Source organism: Schistocerca cancellata, chromosome 4 (assembly GCF_023864275.1).
Source record: "Schistocerca cancellata isolate TAMUIC-IGC-003103 chromosome 4, iqSchCanc2.1, whole genome shotgun sequence".
NCBI lineage: Eukaryota > Metazoa > Arthropoda > Insecta > Orthoptera > Acrididae > Schistocerca > Schistocerca cancellata.
The window spans coordinates 494,084,413-494,108,766 of NC_064629.1; the positions used below are offsets into that span (position 1 = coordinate 494,084,413).

Consider the following 24,354-nt stretch of genomic DNA (forward strand, 5'->3'; position numbering starts at 1 on the left):
AAAAAAAATGGTTAAAATGGCTCTGAGCACTATGGGACTTAACATCTGTGGTCATCAGTCCCCTAGAACTTACAACTACTTAAAGCTAACTAACCTAAGGACATCACACACATCCATGCCCGAGGCAGGATTCGAACCTGCGACCGTAGCGGTCACGCGGTTCCAGACTGAAGCGCCTAGAACCGCACCTCCACACCGGCCTGCCCAGCTGTGAATCGATCATTGCTTAAGCCATTCGAAAGGTCTTATAATCAGTATGCATCACAGTGTAGCGACTCGTTACGAAGTGTTGAGAATTTACACATTTGGTCATGAATGCAATACGTGTAAACGTAGATATATGTAAAAATAGATATTTATTCAGTGAATGTGGGAAACAATGGGAGCAACTGAAATGGAAAATTTATCTAGACACTCTGATTTTTTTTTAGATTCAATATACTCAAAGATAACTATAACTTAAATTCGTCTGAGTACTTACGTACTTGATTAACAGTTCTGTAGACTTCACTTCGTGAGTCACGATCGCAGTAGCGGGGAATTACGTGATAAACTTTGGAACGAGGAATACTGCCCTCCACTACGGAGTTGTGACACATCGCCAGTGAGTCAGCTGCTGACCATCCAGCAATGAATGTAGAGAGTGAAGCTTATTCGGTTGTCAGTTGCCCTGCAGTGCGTACATCATCGCAGCGAAGGAGTTCTCAGCTAAAATGAAAGCCTTCAATTGGATCGTCGCCTTTCTTCTTCTCAACAGTAAGTCTCTTTACAACATTGCAACTATAATTTTTTACTCCCGTTTGATAATGTATGTTATAAAGTGTTTGAATTCTGATACGGATACTTGTCATCACTCAATATATCTTTGGCGAAAGCTGAGATTCTTCAATTAGCGAGCCTCGAACAGATTTCCTTCCACATTAATATCTACAGTAGTGGTCTAACACATATAACTTTGACATCGATGGTATGTTAAATTGTCTAACTTATTCGTAGCTTGCAGAAATGATGAGGAATTTGAAATCGTTGCCAACCAAATCACCGGAGCGTGTCTCTCACTGGATTAATACTATAAGAAACGATAGAAATTGTAACGAGGTACATGAGTGCTTGAACTTGAACAACTATTTACGTACGAACCGTCTCTTTGTGTAGACTTGTCTTTCTGGTGACGTAAAGGAAATACATTACACGGTATCCTTTTAATCTGGTTACATTGTGTGCCACTAGATGTTTCGTTTCTTCCATCCCTATTGGAATAAGGTACTGGCAGTCATAGTTAGTTGTTGATATTAAATTTGAGAGAACTGCTGTTCAGTAACGGTGTGTCACTATAGTCTAGTTTTCATTTCGCTATTGTCATACATTCGATATATTCACGAGACACATAACTTTATAATTCTGCGATGCGATCGTTTTGCGGTAGCGTTCTCGCTTCCCACGCCCGGGTTCCCGGGTTCGATTCCCGGCGGGGTCAGGGATTTTCTCTGTCTCGTGATGGCTGGGTGTTGTGTGCTGTCCTTACGTTAGTTAGGTTTAAGTAGTTCTAAGTTCTAGGGGACTGATGACCATGGATGTTATGTCCCATAGTGCTCAGAGCCAGAGCCAGATGCGATCGTTTCCGGAAAGTAAGTTCAGAATTCACTTACCAATCTACAACGAAATAATTATATAGGGCACAAAGACGGATAGGGCAGAGCTGCGGAAAGGAATATTGTGTGGTCTTTTCTAAGAAACTATCGTAGTAGTTCTCTGTAACATTTTGCGGATACCATTGGAACCAGAAAAATGCATGCGCGGACAGGTATTTGATTTCAACTACTCCTCAATACGTTTTCACTGCCACTCGTTTGATTTCATCTTGCAAGTACGATACGGTACTTGCAGGACACGCATGCGGATCAGTCAGGTCTTGCTGTAGAGGGAAATGTAGGCACACAACCTGACAAAAAAAAAGTTCACCGCATAGAAGAGGAGGAGCAAAGGCAATTGAACTTAATGAGTTGAGAGGGTATTTTACTTCAGCGATTTCAAAATTGAGTCAAATTTAGAAAACTTGGCAGTATGAGGCCATATAATCGGTAAGATGCTGCACCGACTCTGGCTTTGATGCGTACACTAATTCGGCTGAGACGAGTTCCATCATCTCCTGAGGCAATACGGCAGTCAACTGTTATAACTGGTACTTAATATAATATATTGGCTATGAGACGGAGTTGACATCTGAGCTGGGCCCCCAAATGTTCAATCGCAGGCTGATGTAAGGATCCTGTTGGCTGCGGGAGTACCTCCACATCTTGCAAACTGTTCATAGAGATAGTTGACAAGTATAGGTGAATGTTGAAAAATGGCACCACGATACCATCGCATGAGCGATAACACATTAGAACACAGGATGCCCGTGTCGTACCATTGCCCCGTCACAGTTCCTTCAATCACTTCCATTCTACTAGCCGTGACATAAAGCTATACCTAACGGCTCTCCAACACCATGACGCCAGCAATAACACCTCTGTGCCTCTCAAAAGCACTGAAAGAATTAGGTCACCGTCATATTTAAGATCGACATCCGGGGAAGTGCACAACATGATTCATCGCTGATTACAGAGAGATGCCATTCAGGCATCACAGATGCCAGTGGCTAAGGCACCACTTGAAAAGCAGCTGTATGTGTTGTGGTGTTTCCAACAGCTCACGCATTAGACAGTAACTCCCTTGTCCAGATGCAGCTAGCTTACGTGTAATGACCCGGTATGCAACAGAATGATACACGGAGTACATTACTTGCTCTCGTATGGTAGGCACAGATGTGATGGTTCGATGTGCTTGACGTGCAGCGCGGTGTTCTTTCATTGAACTGGTCAGACGTCGTCAACCAGAAACATGACAAGTATGCGTGCCATCCCGTTGCCATGCAGTCCAACGTTTAGCCACTGCCACATTCGAAAACCAGACAAATCTGGATGTTGCACGATTCGACCACACGGCCAAATGAGGGCTCAACATGTGACCACTTTTAAACTCTGTCAGGTGCTGCTAATGCCGTATCAATAGCTACGTGACACCTCCGCATCCTCCACAGTGATCAGTCAACGTCTGAGGCTGTTAATGTCCTTGTATATCCTACATAAACAAGTGCTACACATATTTACATGGTGAAATCTCGACTAAATTACGATCATTACCAGTAATAGTTTCGATAAGAAGGGAATTCATTTAGATCTGACGATAATTTTCACTATTGCCGATAATCCTGTTGGCTATGACTATACTTCAGTCAGTGCTTGTTTTCTTTTTTTCCACTCACTCGTCTACTATTTCTACCGGAAGGCTGATTATACAATCGCTGATTTGCAATATGCTTCTCCTAAATACGTACAATTGCTCTGACGACTCATTCTGTATTCATTTACTTTATGATCAAAACAATACGGGAAACGCCATGTGCCGACCGCGGTGGCCACGCGGTTCTAGGCGGTGGAGTGCGGAACCGCGCTGCTGCTACGGTCGCAGGTCCGAATCCTGCCTCGGACATGGATGTGTGTGATGTCCTTAGGTTAGTTAGGTTTAAGTAGTTCTAAGTTCTAGGGGACTGATGACCTCAGATGTTAAGTGCTATAGTGCTGAGAGCCATTTGAACAATTTTTTTGAAACGCCATGTAATACGGAACTGATCACAAATTATCAAGAGAGGCAGACCCTCCAGTACGAAAGGAGGCATGAGTATTGTGTTGTCAGTACAGAAGCAGTAGCAGCATAATAAGTCGGCCCGGATAGCTTAGTGACTTTGAAACTGGACTAGTCATGGGCTATTACGTGAGTAACAAATCCATCAGTCACATTTCAACAGTTCAAAAGCTGCACAAGTCTACTGCTGATGCTGTGATTTTGAAGTGGAAACACGAAGAAACAGTCGCAGCTAAATCTAGGTGGGATAGACCGTATATGTCGACGTATAGCTACCATCAATAATTGTGGATAGTGGTTGTGAGAAATCGCATGAAATCAGCGGAACGTACAGTTCGTGAGTTCGGATGTGGGGTCAGCAGTCGGTGTAGCGCAATGATTTTGAGCAGAGTTAAAAATAATGGTGTACTTTGGTCGAGGTACCTCTCACAAGCCCCACTTTTCAGTATGAAGATGGTATCTGTTCTTTCGGACATGTCGGAAAAAACAGATACTATCGGTGATCATGCAGATCTCTTAGAATGAAATGATGAATAAAATAAGACCCTAAGCTGTGACAGGCGTTGATATACATAAACGGGGACAGTTGAAAATGTGTGCCTCGACCGGGAATCGAACCCGGGTTCTCCTACTTACATGGCAGACGCGCTATCCATCTGAGCCACCGAGTGCACAGAGGATTTAGCCCTGGCACGCTCCCCGTGAGACTCACATTCCCAACTTAATGTCGACACACTACACTCGTAGTGCCCCTTCCCATTACACTCGCTTCTCCCGGCAGATAATCTTACCGAGTCCCGTAAGAGTTTTGGCCATGCGTGTGCAACCTGCACAGAAGAAGAAGGTTAATGGCCAGTTAGCCTCAACTATATGAAGATTGTATATGTTTTTTCGGACAAGTGGTGCACTTAACAATGACTGCCAATTTTGGTTTAATCTTGCTTTCAGAAGTAACACCACGTTACTGAGCTGGGGGAAAGAAAATTATTGCTGCTCTGTCTTACACTCACCCACAACCATATGGTTATTCACTCGACTACTATACATTTTCAGGCCGAAACAGCAGTCTACCAATGAGGCAGTTGCTCCATTCGACCACGTGGCGGGAAAGCAAATACACATATAAAACGTATGACAAATAAATAAAAATCCCCAAAGATTACTGTAAAAGAAAGATCACATTAAAACACATGAAATGAGTGAACTTCTGTTAAGCACAGAGCAATAATACGACCGTGGGCATGAGGCCCATGGTGCGTGGCCTGACCAAGGCACCAACGCAAAGTTCTAGTGAAATTAGACTAAATTATGAAAATAAACTTCCTTATCGGGGTTTCGTGGTAATATCACACCGATTTCAACATCTGGACCATATTAACAATCAGGTTTGGACATTCTAATACCTTTGTTAACATTACCAAAATCGGGAGCTGCGTTTCCACGTCTGTCCAGCGCCGCTACCCAGGAGCAACTGGACTTGCAGACACCTCACCTGACCGTTGTTCGTTCAAAAGGTGGTGGAGGGGATGGTTCCCCAACTCGTGCATTCGCGACCTCTCTCACCCGACGTGCACACTATTTTTGTCAAGCTTGTTCGTGTTTTGAGGGTTGGTACTACCCTACCAGAGAACCACTCTACTCATGCAGTGCTACGGCCTCTGACGAAAGCTTTCTGCTGCTTCACATAATATGTCATTCATACAGTCCAACGTCGCATAAGGGAAAGAATTCAAGGAACGTGGCAAACACGAAATAAAAAATCAATGAATTAATAAATAAACACCGCTTGGTGCATTGTCTCCTGCTATTTACCCACGGATTTACTTCTGGAGAGTGAAAACACTCTCGCTATAAATCTCCTGTACCGGAATTTATTGAGGAAAGTATGGAACGGGACAAAAAAATTCCGTTTCAACATCGTAAGACTATTTAGCAACCTAGATGACGAGGCCATGTTGACTCACATCAATCTTAGAACAGATTTCAAATCTTAAAGAAGGTCTGCACAAAAGAATCGCAGGAAACGTTACAACATTTTCATAAGAGCAGTGTTGTTCGCAATATGTTCGAATGTAAAGGCAGACCACTAAAAGTTATAAGAAACATCCAAATAAAATTTAAGTCACCCACGGAGATAGATTAGTATATTTCTCCTAAGAATCACATAACTTGATTGGAAAATTACAGAGAAATTTATTGATTGTTCCTTCGATAGACCGGTGTAATGTCCTTAGGTTAGTTAGCTTTAAGTAGTTCTAAGTTCTAGGGGTCTGATGACCACGGCCGTTAAGTCACATAGTGCTCAGAGCCATTTCAACCATATAAATCCCCCAATTAAAATAAATAATAGCACAATCACACTGTTTATACTCCAATTTATAGAAATATATAAGATTTCCTTAGTAGTAATGATAGTCCAATTATCTTTTGAATATGTGAAGAATATGATGGGGATCCATAAACTAGTATGGTGTGACTAGTAAAGCTCTAAGACTACTTCAGTAGCAAAGACCAATTTAAACAAGAGTAACTCTCAACTTTTCTTGGAAGAGTTTATATATTTACATTTTGACTTTTCAAGTCAAATTATTCAAAACTGAGCTCAATTAACTTAAAAAAAATCGTTCATGACAGTCATCAAGCCTAATTATGTTTCAAACATGTTTAACTTATGTGAAACTTCCTGACAGATTAAAACCGTGTGCCAGGCTGAGACTCGAACTCTTGACCTTTGCAAGGTCCGCAGGAGAGCTTCTGTAAAGTTTGGAAGGTAGGAGACGAGGTACTGGCAGAAGTAAAGCTGTGAGGACGGGGCGTGAGTCGTGATTGGGTAGCTCAGTTGGTAGAGCACTTGCCCGCGAAAGGCAAAGGTCCCGAGTTCGAGTCTCGGCCTCGCACACAGTTTTAATCTGTCAGGAAGTTTGATATCAGCGCACACTCCACTGCAAAGTGAAAATCTCATTCTGTTTAACTTATGTACTGGTTTCATTGTCTGTGAAGTAGGTATTTTAGACAGAACATTTACACAGTCTGGCACTGAATTTTTGCAAAACGGTACTTTGCAATAAATTGAGAGCTCTTAGCAAAATTCTAACTAACTTAAACTTTTGATAATTCTTGCACATTTGAAAAACACGAATAAATCACTAGTTCATTTGAAACGTGATACTCGGTTTTATAAACGCTTATGATAACGCCCTGCATAGGTTCATGATCAGAATGTAAGATATGGTTGTAAACACAGGCTTATATCACTTGGATTATTATTAAAATCGCTCACACAAATTAACTGGTCCATTCTCTGATACATATGTGTATGTATGAAGTTGGTGGAGCGGTGGCGAAATGGTGGTCGCAAACGACATGGTGGCCAACTGTACTCACGGCACTTGATGTTTGAATGCTCTATAAAATATCTTCTTGGCGACGGAGTTTTAACGTGTAAGAGCCATTCCTTATTGCCGAGAGTACCATGCAACAGCCAAATCGTAACCGAGGCCAAATTCCTTGCAAAGCCGCTTCCAATTGCCTCTCTTGGCACCGTCGATGTGTACCGCGTAACGGACTGCGTACCGTTTCCACCAAGGAGCTGCCCAGTTCGACCGCCAAAACCACCTTTTACATAGCGCGAAGCCAATTCCGTTGCGGAGGGACTTCCCTACATCTTTTAAATTTTACAATACAAGTGCCCTAAGCGTAAACCACTTTCCAATAACACTGTTTTTCTTTTGAATATACACATACTACAAAATGTCATTATTTTAAATATCGTTTAGCTTTTTACATACATACCTGACAGACTTCAAATGTCCTGTCACGAATCAATGGCATTAACTAACAACGAATAAACACTTCATAATTACAAAGTTACAAAATATAAATCTACTTAATCGATATAAGTGTTACAAATTTTAGTTCAGTTTTTCATGGCAGAATTAGTATTTCTCCGAAGACCTTCTCCTCATTCGTAAATATGATGCCACATAAAGTCACTGTCTTACACAGTAGGCACTACATGACTTACTTCTCTTATGACTTCCAACATGACAACGTAGGAGTACGTTTGAAATACGTGTAGAAACTTTCAGGAGATTATGCTCACATTAACATGAGTGATAGGTATAAAATTACGACAAGAAATGTTTGCTTTACTAGCTAGATGTAAAAACGTGCCGAAGAAGCAGTACTACGGATTTTATTTTGTTCGAACAATACAATGACCATTAGACCTGTTCGGCAGTAATGATGAATGACAAAAAATATTACAAAGTCCTGCACCTGTTACAATAAATCCATTGACCTTCGGACATGAAAATGTCACGTAATTTAAAAAGTTGCTTTCTACGATGCTTTCCTGAAGTAAATCTCATTGTCACTCGCCGTCGCATGAAATAAGAACTCTCAGTGACCCTATATAGAGAAATTGGCTAAAGTCGCCAAATTACTAAACATGACTGTTACCGATTGTACCGAGTACAGCTAGTAGATAGCTAGAGGCTACAGTGCTATTATGGAGAGAACAGTAGTTGTAGTTTATGTTCACAGCAGTTTCCTCCATAGTGGATGCTGAAGGTAAAGAGTTCAACCACATATCAACTGACGCTATGCCATCTTCCGTAAATGCTCGTGTCAGTATGTTTTTTTTTCTTCAGATTCTTAAAATGACGCCAACTCATTTTTGCATAGATTTATAGGTTATTTCTTTGGCATTAAATGACTTTCCACTTAACTAACACGATTGCTTTTCACTAGGTAGGTATAAATTCGGAAAAAATATCGGTTAAGCCAAATTACGTTTTACAAATGTAGCTCTGTTAACGTGCGATATTATAACAGTGCTATAAATAGCTTTAGAGCATTCCTTTGTTTTGTTTCCAGCAATCCAAGGTGCAGAACAGCTCCCTATCATTGACGATACTGCTCCATATTTTGATGACTTCCCAGGTGGCGAGTCCACGGATGCGGTTCCATTGTGAGTATCCTCATGGTAACACTCATCGCTGGCGCAGTTCTGATTACGTTCGAGCAAACCCTGCATTCGAAGTGCTGTCATATGTTCGATGACAGAATTTAGCCATGGGCACAGGCGAGGTACTGGGCTATTCTTTTGAGTATAGTATGATAAACTTTCAGCAGCACATGTTAGCGAAAACACATTTGTCTGTTTTATCGATTTGGTACAATCCGTGCAAGTAGTAGAAACTAAACGAGTTTGTCCAACGATTAAGGACAATATTCGATGTCATGTAACTCCTCAATCACGTACAACAATTATAAAGTGAATTAGGTACACGTCTGTAGTATCGTATCGCACAACATTTTGCCCTGCGCAAGAAATCGCAGTGTCGATCTACATATACATGGTGTCCTAAAAATGTTGCGACAGATTTCGAATGGTTGTAGAGAGTGGCTTGAGGAACTAATTGATGATGTGCACTCGTGTCAGGAAATTCATTCTACGACGCTACAGAGTGTCGAAGTGAAAGGTGTCGGCGCCTGCAACTAGACCAGACTTCGCCAGCCAACGTGACTTTGTACGCTGACGGACCATAGTCGGGATGTCTCGCATTCAGTTATCGCGGCTCATTGTCACTATGACCTATGGAGAAGATCGAGCTAGCTACTGCGAAGACAGGACTTATTTCCTGTGAATGCGATTGTCTTTTGGCTTGGTACATGACAGTTTCGGACAGAGATTTCTATCTGAACTTTATTTCTCCATTGTATACCGAAAAACATTTGAGATTTTAGTGGGTTCTACGAGAAAAAGTAACTACGGATGGAGACCCGTGTCCAAAACCGTTATCTACCAGAGCAACACAGCATTCCATCAGTAGGAGGTAAGGCCTTTCTACGCAGCAGCTAGCTATGCCTTGTACACTGGTCATCGTGACAGTCAAAGAACATTGCGAGATATTCCACCTACAGTCCGTCAGTGTACATGGCGTCTGCTGCCGAAAGGGAGGCCTAGTAGCAGGTTCCGGTGCATGTAACTTCGATGCTCTGTAGCGCCGTTGGACGACGTTTCCAGACACTGGTTCCTGTAATCGATTTGTTTCTAGAGACAGCCTCTACTACCCGTTGAAACCTGTCGCAATATTTCTGGGACATCATTACTCTGCAAACCCCTGTGAATTGCGTGGCAGATGGTACGTCCTATTGTATCAGTTATTAAGCCTTCCTCTCATTCTATACACGTAGGGTAATTGGTCTATTCTTGTCTTTACGACGAATATTGGAGCCATACGTAGGAGCCTGTGGTGTATTTCCAGATTCATTACTTAATGTTGGTTCTAGAATTCTTACAAATAGCTTTCCGCAGTTCTCAACAGCAAATAAATGAATTGGTGCTCTTCACATATATCTAGAACACATTAGAATAGAAGCATTAAGTCATATTCACGACGAACGTTGTGGTGTGGAACGTGTCAGCTGAGCATGTAATAAAAAATTTATTTGACTACATGCTGGTCATTTTTACAGGTATTTTCCGTATAAATTACTAATTACTGACATTTTCCGTTTATGGAACATCCTATTTCTATTGGTGTACCAACAAAGAGTTTTATAGTTCTATATTTCATCGCTACCAGCGCCGAAGTCACAGACTGTGCAGATTGTGCAGATCAGTGTTGTTCTTCTAGTATTGCAGTTATGATTGTCTCTGTCACTCTCAAATTTATGTGGACTGTTGATAAGTTACATAAGTAAATGAAAGTAGAGTGAGCTTGTAGTTAATATTAGCAGTTGCTTAAAGGGATGCCAGCAAAAAGAGAACGTTACCTTCAACAGAATTGTGGAGTATGATACAAGGAGGGGCACTGTGCAATGTTTATTGACATTTGTGGTGTCACTCTTCGCACAGAGAGGCCTAACAGCAACATATTTCAACACTTCTTGGAAATCGTCTTCAATTAATTACGCATTCCATAGTAACATAGCACATGTTACTGGCCCTATAATTCGTATTGATTTTTAGGTGACCATAGTCACACAACAGGAGACTTTACTTTTCAGAGACATGTTGTAGCGCAGTAAGAAACACTGCATTAGCGAACAACAGCCGTGTTAGATTAAGAATGTAATCAAAAACTGCGATTACGGTTCTGTATATGCTGCAGAATATTTCAGAAGAAATAAAATTTTGTGCCAGACTAGGCCTCGAGCAGGAATTGAAGACACCAGGACACCAGGACAAACTGAGATTTCGGCCGCTCATGCAGGCGTTAGCCCAAGTAGCTGGTGACAAGCGGGGAATACGCGTTGCAGTCCCGGTCTGGCATAATTTTGCATTTCTTCTGAAGTATTCTACAGCTGATGCGGAATGACAATCATAATTTGAGATCTGGCTCTTTTAGGATCATACTAATATTCCATATTCCAAAGGAGAGAGTAGGATCACTTGTAATTTCACTAAATACCTTCTGTATCGTTACTTTAATTAGTATTTGCTTTCTCTTCTGAACAGTTTCCACGAGTAGCTCAAAAGTTATGATTAAAAATTTCTGCTACACAATACGTGTCTTTTAAGAAAAATGATATCATGTGCAATGGTTTCCTTCCATGTCTCTTTTAACAATATTCCTAACAGATTGGATTTTATTGTCTCGTCTGTCAATATCCGACAGCAGGCACATGCTCCAGGACTTTAGTACAACTTTTCTTAAAATGTTGCAGTACTGTTTACAAAATGAATCTCTTTTAGAAACATTATCAGTTCTTCCTATTTTTTTCATTTGGAACATACTATGATACCTGTAGTACTATGAGGTCTCTTTAGTGACTTCCCAATAATGCCTTTAATATTCTTTCCACGAAAACTACATTCAGAATTGGATACAGATTGTCTATTTAAATCGAGCATTACGTTAATTGCAAACATCACTCCAGGTATTATTTTTATGCTTTCTTTGAAATATTTACTTGTTTTGCCATAATCCATCCTGTTTCTTAATTGTATATGGAGCTGTGTTATGTAATGTGATTTACTGCACATCGTGATCTGATAATCCGCTTACCACTTAAATTCCACTTGTTGTATGAATACATTATCTATAATGGTATTATTATCTTCAGCAAGTCGATCAAGGAAATTTATGACTAATTTACAAGTAGTTGTAAGCACCACTAAATCACTTTTAGTGTCAGATTCTCTCGATAAATCGACTTTAAAGTCACAACAAATCAATAATTACGTCATTCTGTGTGACAAATATCACAATGAGCCATCAAAAACTTTTATCGATATTTCGCAGTTACGCAGACAAACACAAATATACCATTTCCCAACATTAAATCACAAGAACATATTTATATGATAGTGCAGGCTTTCGGCGAATTCTTATATGACGTCTTCACGGGTTGTCAGCCGAGTAGCATCGTCGTCTCGTAGCAACGCCTTCGCCTGAAGATGATGGAGACGCTTTCCATCGAAACGTTGCTACGAGACGACGATGCTACTCGGCTGACAACACATGAAGACTTCATATATAAGAACATATTTCTGTACTCTGATCTATACGTAATTCATTTATTTCTATATTTTTTATTTATATTTCTGTTTTATGAATGTGACAGCTCTTCCTCTACCGATACTGTATCAACATAAGTGTGCAGCTAATTTGTAACTACTTACATATAAATTTTCTGTCCTTGTCATTATCTAGTTTTGAGACGAATGAGAACAATTTCTTTCCAAGTAATAAGACCATGTATACACCGTAACAAATCATTTTCTATATTTTTTATCCCTTTGTATTCTGATGATACAGACTCATTTTACCTTTCACTCTGTTATTATAATATTAACTGACAGTTTCTATCGATTTAATTTAGATTATTACTATCTGTATTAACGCTGATGTTGACCTAAGCGTGGTGTCTCATACCTTCCTACAGCAACTACTGGAACAGCACTCATATGACACTCGACATCCGTTTAAATGAGCATCCTCAGCACCATGTTTACTCACGAAGAGTATAGAAAACACGGGACTGATCGTGGTACCACAAAACATCCACAAATGCCGTATATCTGTGCTCAGCAGCTGCTTTGATTTTGTCTCGGTCACCTCTATTATGAATTTTCCAGGTTCCTCAACTATCAGTACTTGATTATCTTTGGTAAAATCCTTACACAATGGTGTAAGCTTTCTGTTACCTGGATGAGACGCAATAGATGTAATGAAATACGAATTTATATTACTAGTTTCGTATGTTTCTTGTGTGTAAAATCAGTCCTAACATTATGAAAGTAGGCGCAAGAGGAAAATGTACTTTTTACACAGTTTTAACTTACTTGCGATGCCAATTACACTTATACTTACGTACTTACACTCATATAATACGCATGGCAAAAATAAACGCATACAACTAGTTCCTAATATCTTATTTATTTAATTAATTACGACAGTGGAATTCACTACTAACTCGCGGGCCCAATATTGCCTCTCCTTTGGCTGCTTTCTTTTGGTAACGTATCGGTCAGGTAGATTTATTCAGACCGGGAACTGGTAACTGGAATGTAGATCATCGTCCAGTTTCAACTAAGTAGTGACTGCAATGGCTGGAAAGCAGTTAGATACACGGGGTGGTTTTAACGAAGCTTTCACTACTTTTGATGTCCCCTAGGACAAACAAGTGACCGTAGGAGATTGAAACTTTGAAGAAACATTTCCCAGGACACGCAGAAGAGAAATAACGAATAAGCCATTGAGAACAACACATTTCAAGTTTCACATTAGATGGTAACATTTGTCAGTTGCTTACCATGAAAACGTTTCAGGTTGCAAACGGTGCTGTGTTATGACAATCTGCATCCACGACAGCCTGGAACCGCACTGCATATACCTTTTCACAGCTTTTCGCAGCACTTTTCGAGCGATGGAACATATAATGTACAACTCTCATAACACAGCTTGTGCACTACTTGTATATCACACATTGCGCACTGCATTCTCAGTCATGGCAACAGGAACTCCTTCGACAGTTCGTTGCGCAATTGACCGTCGACCTCTCCGAAGAACAATTCTGAAAACGCCACATAGTGCCAAATTCTGAATCATGTTCTTCAACCGCGGTGGGGAGAGAGGAGCCCCTGGTTTTCCGGCAATACTTCGACACTTGTGAAGAGCAGCAGCACTGTTACTCTTGTTTTGATAAAACAGCCTTACGAGCAAAGCCCTAGTCAGCTTGTCCACACCCATGTTCACTGTCTGCAACTGTAACACATGGTGATGCTTGTGTTTAAAACGTACACTGCCGCATCGGTAAAGACGCCAGACGGCAAGACGCGACACTAACACTACTAACAAAGCAAATGCCGCAGACCAGAGACTGAACATAATTGCTATAAAGTTTGGTAACCATACAGTAAGTGGTCTTCTGTTCACACTGACCCAAGTGGTGGAAGTTTAATCATAACCCTATCCCCCTGTATACTATAAATAAGATGCATTCTCACTGTCACACCGATAACAAATATTAATATATTTATCTGCTTATTATTCAGAAATGTACCCACGTCAGATGAAACCACTACAAGAAACACACTGGAAGCGAAGTTCAGTGAACGTGCCGATGGGTCAGATGTTTTGCAGAAGAGTGACTGTTCCCTGCCACCACCAGGATGCAAGTCAACTGGTTGTACATCTGAAGAGGTTGAGTTTCTCCGGATTACTACTCAGAAACCATCGAAGGTTACCTCTCCGTCTGTTGAAAGTGATGGTACAACGTATTCGCATGTACATACATACATAGTAATTGGTTCCTTTTCCCTAGGAACTGTTTTTGTGTATGTTGCGGCCATATCAATAACATACTTGATTTTTTATTTAAAGCATAGGTGTTATGGTGCAGATATTGATAATGAACAATAAATCCTAGCAGTCTCTCATCTTTTGCATATAATATATGGTACTGAGCACATATAAACACACTCCAAATTCTACTTTGGATTTATTGACAGAGTGTACACAGTTGGGAAAATAAGATTGGCAGTTATCGACAGGAATAAATATTAATCCATTAAAAATACTGAAGATTAATTCCAGTTGACGATTCAGCTGTCCGTTTGGTTGCTCTAGAACTTCATAACAATTGTAGCAAACAACTGTTACCTAGGTTTTATTCATTTTATCTGTTTTTATAAGCACAAATACACTCATAATGTAGGTATTTGATGATTTTAAATAAAAACTGAATGGAGAAGGAGAGATAAAATGTGTTTTACTTGTTCCTTATTAATGTCAGTTTGCTCAAAAAGTATCATCTCTCCCTCGGTGTTTTCCTTGATAATAACACATCCCCTTTATCAACCATGTTTTCGTATAGCATATTTTATTTTGGTGAAAGATTTCTTGATGCCTTCAGCTCCCATTCTGTTTATTTCATGTACGATTGTACATTCTCGGCCTTCGGTCATTATAAATTATTTTATGGATGACTTTTTAGTAATTACTTATGTCATGTGTGTCGTTGCTCCTGGAATCACAGGGGCAACCACATAGATGACATAATTTACTACTAAAAAATCTGCTATAAAATACTTGAGAATGGCCTCAGGCTGAAATTATATCATCGTACATGAAATAAAGAGAACGGCAACTGAAGGCATCCAGAAATCTTTAAAAACTTCATCGCAGCTGCGGATCCTATCGCACTGAAAACGACACATGTATGAATGTAAAATATAAATTAAACAGTAAAGTATGAAATAGAAATTTTAGTTAAATAGTTATTGATAATAAACAACACCACGAAAATTTTCTTCCTTTTACAAACCTTAATAATAAGCAAGAAAAAGTAGGATTTCAGCCTTTGTCGACCAGTGTGAACCGCTCCCTCATACACTTCCACTGATTTTTTAGCAGTTAACTTCAAACCTAAGTTACTGATGAGCAACGACAGGAAAATTGTGCCAGTCTTACGATAGTAGAAATAGAAATAGTTAATAGGCAAACACAATTTACAGGGATAATAATGGCAGACTACAGGAGCTTATGACAAAAACTATTGCTTGTGTTACCTCTAGAACATTCTCTAGTGTTCTGTTCATAAAACGTGGTACTCAGACAACTGTTTGACAGTGAATGCATTCATTTATGTTCTTTGGAATTATCTTCTCTCAAAACATGGTGAAAACGTTGCGTACAATACAAGGACCAAAAGCAGCCTCTCTAATGACTTCTAAGGTATGACATTAGCACTGAAAGAAGTCAGATACGGCTGTGTATAATATGTGGATACTGTGAGGTTATAGTTTTATTGAATCATTTGTCACGGTCGTCGGCGATCGAATAGGGCTCAGGAGTTTATTTGTGCACCCTCAGTTTTGAGTCTACAGCCAGTAATTGAACTGAGCTTAATGGCAAACAGCGTTTGCAGCAATCATTTTTCAGCACTAACACGCCCCAATGCCGACTGTCCCACAACTTCAGCCATTTAAACGTGGTCGGTTTGTGGGAGTGCAGCAAGCCGGATAGATGTATTGACCGACTGTTGCACATGTCTGTTACAGTCCATCAGTGGTGTGTTGCTACTTTCGACAGTGAGCTCTGAAATATTTCCTTACCTGCAGACCATATTCTGGAATTCTGTGTTGTACAGACGCACTTTTAGATCCACGCATTATGCGAGCGAGAGCGGTGGTGGCCAACCCAACATTTTCCAGGTGCGACATCTGGGCACATGTCGCACCTGCTGGGTCACCAGGGACCATTAGGGACCGTCTGCTAGCAGCGGTACCAAGAACATACATGAATATGGCTAGGCTACCACAGACACCACAACACCGCCGATCATGGGTACTCTGGTGTCGTGGGAGTGTTGACGAGAGTAGGATCTGTACGTTTGAGGGAAAGGAGTAGATCTGTTGAGCTGCCGTTTCCAGAGTGCATTCGCCGATGATACATGGGTCCCACACCTGGATTCATGGTGTGAGGGGCGGGGGAGGATCATTTACAGTTCATATTCGCATTTGTTGTTTCTATAGGATAAAGCACCCAGTACTCGCTGTACTACACGGGTTTTTATCCTCGTGCAGTTACCATGTCTTCGACAGGAAAGTAATGTGCTTTTTTCAGTAGGATAATGCATATCCAAATACGGCTGCTGAGACTTACATGCTCTTCGTCGTATACGACAATTACCTTAGTCATCCAGATCAGCAGATAAATCTCCAATTGAACATAAGTGGAGATGATTAAGCGGAAACTTACTCGTTCTCCAGGGACTGCAAGAACCACTGTCGAAATACAACAAAAGCCGCAATATGACTGTGAAGAAATTTATCGCTGAATGCCATTCTGAACCTTTACGATCGTTAGCATGTGAGAATACACGCTTGCGTTTTTGCTAGAGGGGGGTTACGCTGAGACTGTTTTGGCACGCTTTACTGTGTTATGTGAGTTTCAGTTAGTCTTAATTTGCTATCATATATTCCAACAATGATGAACTACCTGACACATCACTAGGAAAAGAAAATAACTTAGTCCATGAGAGAGTTGCATATTTTCCTCTAGTGTATAACAGAGTTTCAGGGTGACTCAAAGAATTTTCTGTTAGGAAAATCCTTCTACACCACTGTAGAGTATCTTTACGAATATTCTTTAAATTAATGTGTTAGGTTAAGAAACAGCAGCCAATTCTCGAAGCCGGTGTTAATAAAATGTTTCCTGTATATTACCACTTGCTCAAACACAGCCTGGAGGCCGCAAAGATTGGCTTCTTGTCTTCGTAACATTCGACCTGCCTGCTGAAGGAGCTGCCTCTATCACCATAGTGAATGAATTTAGTTTGATTATCAAAGTTCCTCAGGCATTCCTGATAAAATGTTTCATTTCTGTTACTCCTATACAGACAACATTTCAATCACCGTATGTGCAAGTTTCAATTCGTCTTAATTTGCTATCATATATTCCAACAATGATGAACTACCTGACACTTCGCTTGAAAAAGAAAATAACTTAGTCCATGAGAGAGTTGCATATTTTAAGAACGAATTAATTTGGTAAAAAAGACTTTAAGTCACGCATAAGGCTTCATTTCTCATACTGTGTGCAACTATATAACTCGATTACTCTCACTGTCAGAGACATCACTCGATGAATGCAATTTCACACCCATTTAACACATATCACGATACAGATAGAAGTACAGAGCGCAGAAAAGGTGAATCAAGGAGGAACCACTTAATCACCTGAACTTTAATACATAAGAACAACCTCTCGAAATCCGACATATTCAATACGTCACGAACAACCAGGAGTTCACTATATAAGTATGTAAGTAATTACATGATCAGCAAGGACTGGAATTTGGTGCTTTGGACGTGAGTGAAAGAAAATGTGCCGGATATGTTTATCGTGCATATAGGGATTGGTAGTACTGATTGTAATTATTATCACGTAGTTAAAGAGGGATGCTACGAAAAGTCAAGGGAAGGCTATAGTCACTCAGCGAAGAAAAGCACTTTCATTCCAATAAATCGACGTACTGAGAATTATAAGCATGCAACAGTGTTTGTTAATGAATTGCACGGTCTCTAATAGAAAGGATCTTTTTCTGTAAAGCCTAAGTACGAAAGCACATGGTAGACAGTGCCTCACACAGGCTCAAACTGCAGGGCATATAGTATACAAACTAGAAACAAACAGGTCAGTTCTTCAATATAAAGAGGACAGATTGCCGAAAGTGATTAGATGACAGAAGAGTAACTGGATTTTGGGACTGTAAGGCGAAAGTACAGTAAACCATTCACATAATGCACAAAAAATCTGGAATGCATGTGCCTTACGCCATAAGCATTGATTATTAGTTACTTCACGAAAACGTTGTTCAGTCACATCTGTTGACATACAAACCCACAAAAACCAACCTGCATTGGGAAGGTTGTATGGCAGAGGAAAAAGCATACTCACGCTAAGATGATGGGCACAAGAATAACTCAAAAAACCTGCCTCAAGGTGTCCGTTGAAGATGGAGCCTTATTTGTTTGTTTGGGGTAGGACGATGTCATTCTGCTAGCCGATAGAATCGACACAGAAAAGCTAGAAGATTCTATATTTTCAACACACTGTGGTAGAGGACGTCTATGGAACAGAAGCGTTTAGGTTAGAATTGCTACTATCCAAACTTCGTTTATATATCTCGCTACATTTGAGAAACACTCACTTGTGCATCCATATTGTACAAACCGACATCCCGGGTGTGGTAAGGGACAAGGAAACGGTTTTTTTTTGGGGGGGGGGGGGAAGGAGACCAGACAGCAAGGTCATCGGTCTCATCGGATTAGGGAAGGACGGGGAAGGAAGTCGGCCGTGCCTTTTGAAAGGAACCATCCCGGCATTTGCCAGGAGCGTTTTAGGGAAATCACGGAAAACCTAAATCAGATTGGTCGGACGCTGGATTGAATCGTCGTCCTCCCGAATGCGAGTCCAGTGTCTAACCACTGCGCCACCCCGCTCGGTGTGAAAGGGTTTATTGATCTCAAATGAGATGAAAACAGAACGACTCCATTCTGTCCATTTCCCAAGTATCTGTACAGCCTCAGAAGCACAAAAAACTTTCGACATTGGTAGTCCATGAAGTGTTAAGTTATGAAAGGAGGCAAAAGTAGTACCACTCTTATCCCACTTCTGGTTGGGAAAAATTTATACCGTAACAGTTTTTTTTTTTAAGTTTGCCGTAAAGAATTAGGAACAAGGAAATTTTTCTTGTGATAAAAAAAAAACACCATTGTTATATTCCCAGCATCTTGCAAAGATTAAATAGAGAAGACTAATCTTCACCCAGTTGGTCTGCATGTTTATTGTGTAAAGAACACTATATTAAAAGCAAGATTATCGTTTGGGTAATTGCGTGAAGAATAATACATTAAATGCAAAGTTGCAGTTGTGTCAAATCTATTACCTACAAATTTTTAAAAGTATTATAAAATTACAAATTGGGTGATCATTTAATGAATATATTAATAACATCAAGTTTACAATTAAACTGACATTATAAGAAACAGAACAGTAATAGCAAAAATATATAACTAGTAACTGATCATTACTAATCACACTGGCAAAAACATTAAAACAAGTATTAAAACATTGGAGACAATACTAATACTATCAACCAAAATGGTAATCTAAAATAGCGTGTCCACAAATATTAATTATGCGTTAGTGTAAACTCATATAAATTCCTATGTCGGAGCATAGGCTGACAAGTCATAGCCGATCATTACGAATTATAAACAGAGAGATGTACTCAAGTTCAGAAAATAAACATAACACCTTGAACCACTAGAGATACGACGCTCATAATCACAGGACATGTACATTATTACGTTCGACAGAAATGATTAGCATTTAAATCATGTCGGCCCGTGGGTTCAAGGTCAACAACGATATTGCGGCGCAACACCACCTACCGGTAAAGCATGTCTGCGGATCTCGTTGTCGCTATAATCTGAAGGTAATGGATCAGTGAGACTTGAGCAGACGTGCAGGATGTCTCGCAGAAGTACGCACGAACCGTACCTTCAAATCAGTGAATTTGAAAGAGGGTGCATTATTGGCGTGAGATAATGTAATGCTTCCATTCGGAAAATGACTGCTCACGTGGGACGAAGTGTTTCGGCAATGCAACGGGTGTATGCAGAACGTTTCACGGAAGGCAGAACACGACGAGATGGATCGGGTTGCACAACCCAGACGTGTGTCCTCGGCAGTGTCGCAACAGTGGAACAGTGTAACACATAGTACGCTACTAGAGGTGACAGTCCGTCGGCATGCGTTAGGTGCGCGTCTTCCACTCCTCCGCCTACCTTTGACGAATGTGCATAAACATGCTAAGCGGTAACGATGTATGGAACGACGCCACTGGGAACAGGAATGCCATCAGATGGCGTTTTCGGTGAATCCGGATTCTGTTTCCTTGAAAGTGATAGCCGCATTTTGGTTCGGTGCAGACAGGTGGAACGACATCACAGTGACTGCATTGACACAACACACAGAATACCAATAGCAGGCCTTATGGTATGGGTTGCTGTTGGGTATAATCACAAATCAGAGTTGATGAGTGTTGAGGGCACTATGACCAGTGCGACCTACGTGAATGCCATTGTGTGACCTGTAGCCATACACTTTCCTCGCAACATATCAGACGCCCTTTTCCAACAAGAATGCACGACCACATTTTGCTGCAGGAAGAAATACCTTCTTGGTGTCACAGTACGTCAGCCTGTTGCTTGTTGCCTAACGAAAATGAGTGGAATAGGGTGAAACGATAGGTACAGTACTGTGACCCATTGCCAATTACCACAGATGAACTTTGGAATCAGGCGAATGCAGCATTGATGGCTATACCACAGGACGCCATTTCCGCCATTTACGCGTCGACGCCATCACGCTAGGAACACGTTATCAGGGACCATGGAGGGCTCTGTGCTTACTAGGCAACAGGACACATGCTGAACCGAGGTGACTGAAATACTAAAAATATTTGCAGAGCATGCTACTATATATATCCTCTAAATATGAACGTCCTATCTCTAGCCGTTGAAAATGTTCTGTTTTTTTTTTCTGAACACGAGAGTACTATTACAAACACATTGAATATACACTATGTGATAAACAGTATCCGGACACCTGACTGAAAATGATTTACAAGTTCGTGGCGCCCTCCATCGGTAACGCTGGAATTCAATAAGGTGTTGGCCCACCCTTAGGATTGATGACAGCTTCCACTCTCGCCGGCATACGTTCAATCAGTTGCTGGAAGGTTTCTTGGGGAATGGCACCCCATTCTTCATTGAGCGCTGCACTGAGGAGAGATATCGATGTCGATCGGTGAGGCGTGGCACGAAGTCACCGTTCCAAATCATCCCAAAGGTGTTCGATAGGATTCAGGTCAGGACTCGGTATAGGCCACTCCATTACAGGGATGTTATTATTGTGTAACCACTCCACCACAGGCCATACATTATGTGCAAGTGCTCGATCGTGTTCAAAGATGCAATCGCCATCCACGAATTGCTCTTCAACAGTGGAAGCAAGAGGGTGATTAAACCATCTATATAGACCTGTGCTGTGATAGTGCCACACAAAACAATAAGAGGTGCAAGCCACCTCCAAGAAAAACATGACCACACCATCACACCTCCGCCTCCGAATTAAACTGTTGACACTACACACGCTGGGAGGTGACGTTCACCAGGCGTTCACCATACCCACACCCTGCCATCGGATTGCCACATTATGTACCGTGATGCGTCGCTCCACACAACGTCTTTCCACCGTTCAATCGTCCAATGATTAGACTCGTTACACCAAGCGAGGCGTCGTTTGGCATTTACCGAGTGTGATGGGTGGCTTTTGAGCAGCCGCTCGACCATGAAATCCAAGTTTTCTCAGCTCCCGCCTAATTGTTGTATTACTTTGAGTATATCCTGATGCAGTCTGGAATTCCTGTGTGATGGTCTGGATAGACGTCTACCTTTTTACACATTGCGACTGTCTTCAACCGTCGGCGGTCTCTGTCAGTCAATAGACGAGCTCGTCCTGTACGCTTTTGTGCAGTTCGTGTCCCTTCACGTTTCCACTTCACTATCACAACGCAATCAGTGCATCTAGGGATGTGTGGAAATCTGGCGTATAGACGTATGACACAAGTGACACTTAATCACCTGAACACGTTCGAGGTCCGTGAGTTCCGCGGAGCGCCCCATTCTACTCTCTCACGATGTCTACTGACTACTGAGGTCGCTGATACGGTGTACCTGGAAGTAGGTGGCAGCACAATGCACCTAATGTGGAAAACGTATGTTTTTGGGGGTGTCCGGATACTTTTGATCACGTAGTGTATACAATTAATAATGGTTCTCGTAATAGAGAACAATCGAAAAACATATCATATGAGAATGAAAAAGAAGAAGAAAGGTTAGCAATTATCTCAAATTGATACAACAACGTTAACTGATAACTAGGTAACGAATATTTAAGAAGAGACTGACTCACATAACTTAACACAAGGTATTAGGATAAAACGAAGAGCTCACAAATAAGAAGAGGTGTTGTCAACAGTACAACGTCAGTGAAAACGAAAAATGCTGAATACATTTGAATAAACATTTGAAAATTTACATTTGAATGTAATACTTTACAGAAGTATCTAATCACAGAAACACTGATGGCACTATTATTGAGAAACAAATAATAAGCGTTTTTTAACATGGCACTACACTGGGTATAACTGAAACACAAACTGGTTCGAAGGGAGAGTAGACACTGACGTGAAATTCCCTACTACGTATCTTCGATGGAGGGCATGGAAGTAAGCTTCGTTGGCACGATTCTACGAAGACAATGTAAATCGTTATTCAAAGAGAACGAACGGATTTCAAATATTTACTTTCGAGAAACTATGATACACATTGTTCTCACTAGACACAGGGAGGTTCAGAGTTTTATTTTTGCACAGAAACTATGCCATTCACTCAACCTGAGCACGATGCGTTGCTCGACAAACGTACATACGCTAGTCTATTTCATTTTACATGTGAAACAACAGGTTCCTGTTTACTGAATCGACTGATTCAGCAGTTTGATTTCTCAGTTATTGAAGAGTAGCTGCCACAGATACGACAAAGTCTCTGTTTTCTACACATCCTCACAGACCAAAATCACATGGTGTACATTCTACTGACCTAGAAGGCCAAAAACAATGAAAGAGGTCTTGTTGTCCAGTTCTTCGAATCCAAGGTTATATCATTTTGCTGTTAAGATAACGCTGCACCTCATGGTGATAGTGGAGTTAGACGCTGTCACACGTAAGAGTGAAATCATTAGAATCTTCGTGAAGTTGATGGAATATACAATTTGGAGGCATGTCCGGATATAACATTCGTGCCACACAAAGGTCCATATACTTTGTGAATAGAAATGGCAGAAAACACATACACTTCCGGTGAGTCTCCTTCATGTTCGACTACGACACCAGCATTTTGTGACATCTAAATTTTTAAAGTATGGCGCGTTACTTCACCCAACTGATGAAACTTCGATTCGTCCGGAAATATGAGTCGTTCTGAAAAAGTATCCCCTGTCATATCCTGGAGACTGAAATGCTAAACCAGTACATTCTCTTACATTCGTCGGTACGTAAATGATGCAGTAACCGCAACTTATGGGGCTTCACGCGCAAGCGTCATTTCCGCACACAACGGACCGTTCTTTGAGGAGGTTGAAGTTCTCGGCCTGCCCATCTTGTAGACTTCAGAGTGCTCCGTGTGAACATATCTCTGACAAGCTTTACAAAAATGTAGACGTGCATGGCCGGCAAGTGCTCTCTCCTTAGCATACGGAATCAACTTCCGAGAGTTTTGTGTGCAAGTGATAAATCTGCTTGTGCTGAGGCTGAATCGACAGAGGAATGCTCATTGCGCTTGAACAATGGATCGACTGAGCGCAAATTTTAACACATAAAATGAATTCGCTTGTGGTAAAGTCGCCGTGTTGATCAAACAAGCAACAACGCAGCTGCGGAAAACCTTTTTACCTTCCTCTATCCAATACACATGGGCTATGTGTTTCTACTTTTACAGTTCGTCCGTAATAAACCATTGAAATCTGTCTTGCCGAATGACTCGGTACATCAGTCGAAAGATTAATCACCTCCGTG

General features: G+C 40.9%; 1 protein-coding gene across 1 annotated transcript; it reads left to right on the top strand.

Moving 5' to 3' along the window:
• The first annotated feature begins 669 nt into the window (after positions 1–669).
• LOC126185048 (uncharacterized) lies at positions 670–14,760 on the top strand. Its single transcript, XM_049927802.1, has 3 exons — positions 670–756; positions 8,566–8,659; positions 14,198–14,760. The coding sequence occupies exons 1-3, from the start codon at positions 714–716 to the stop codon at positions 14,562–14,564; spliced, it is 504 nt and encodes a 167-aa protein (XP_049783759.1). The 5' UTR covers positions 670–713; the 3' UTR covers positions 14,565–14,760.
• Positions 14,761–24,354: the final 9,594 nt, after the last annotated feature.

Excerpts from the sequence above, each read along its gene's own strand:
- LOC126185048 (XM_049927802.1), top strand. The coding sequence starts at position 714 with ATGAAAGCCTTCAATTGGATCGTCGCCTTTCTTCTTCTCAACA. Across the intron at positions 757-8,565 it reads CGCCTTTCTTCTTCTCAACA|CAATCCAAGGTGCAGAACAG; the intron begins GTAAGTCTCTTT and ends TTTTGTTTCCAG. Across the intron at positions 8,660-14,197 it reads TCCACGGATGCGGTTCCATT|AAATGTACCCACGTCAGATG; the intron begins GTGAGTATCCTC and ends CTTATTATTCAG.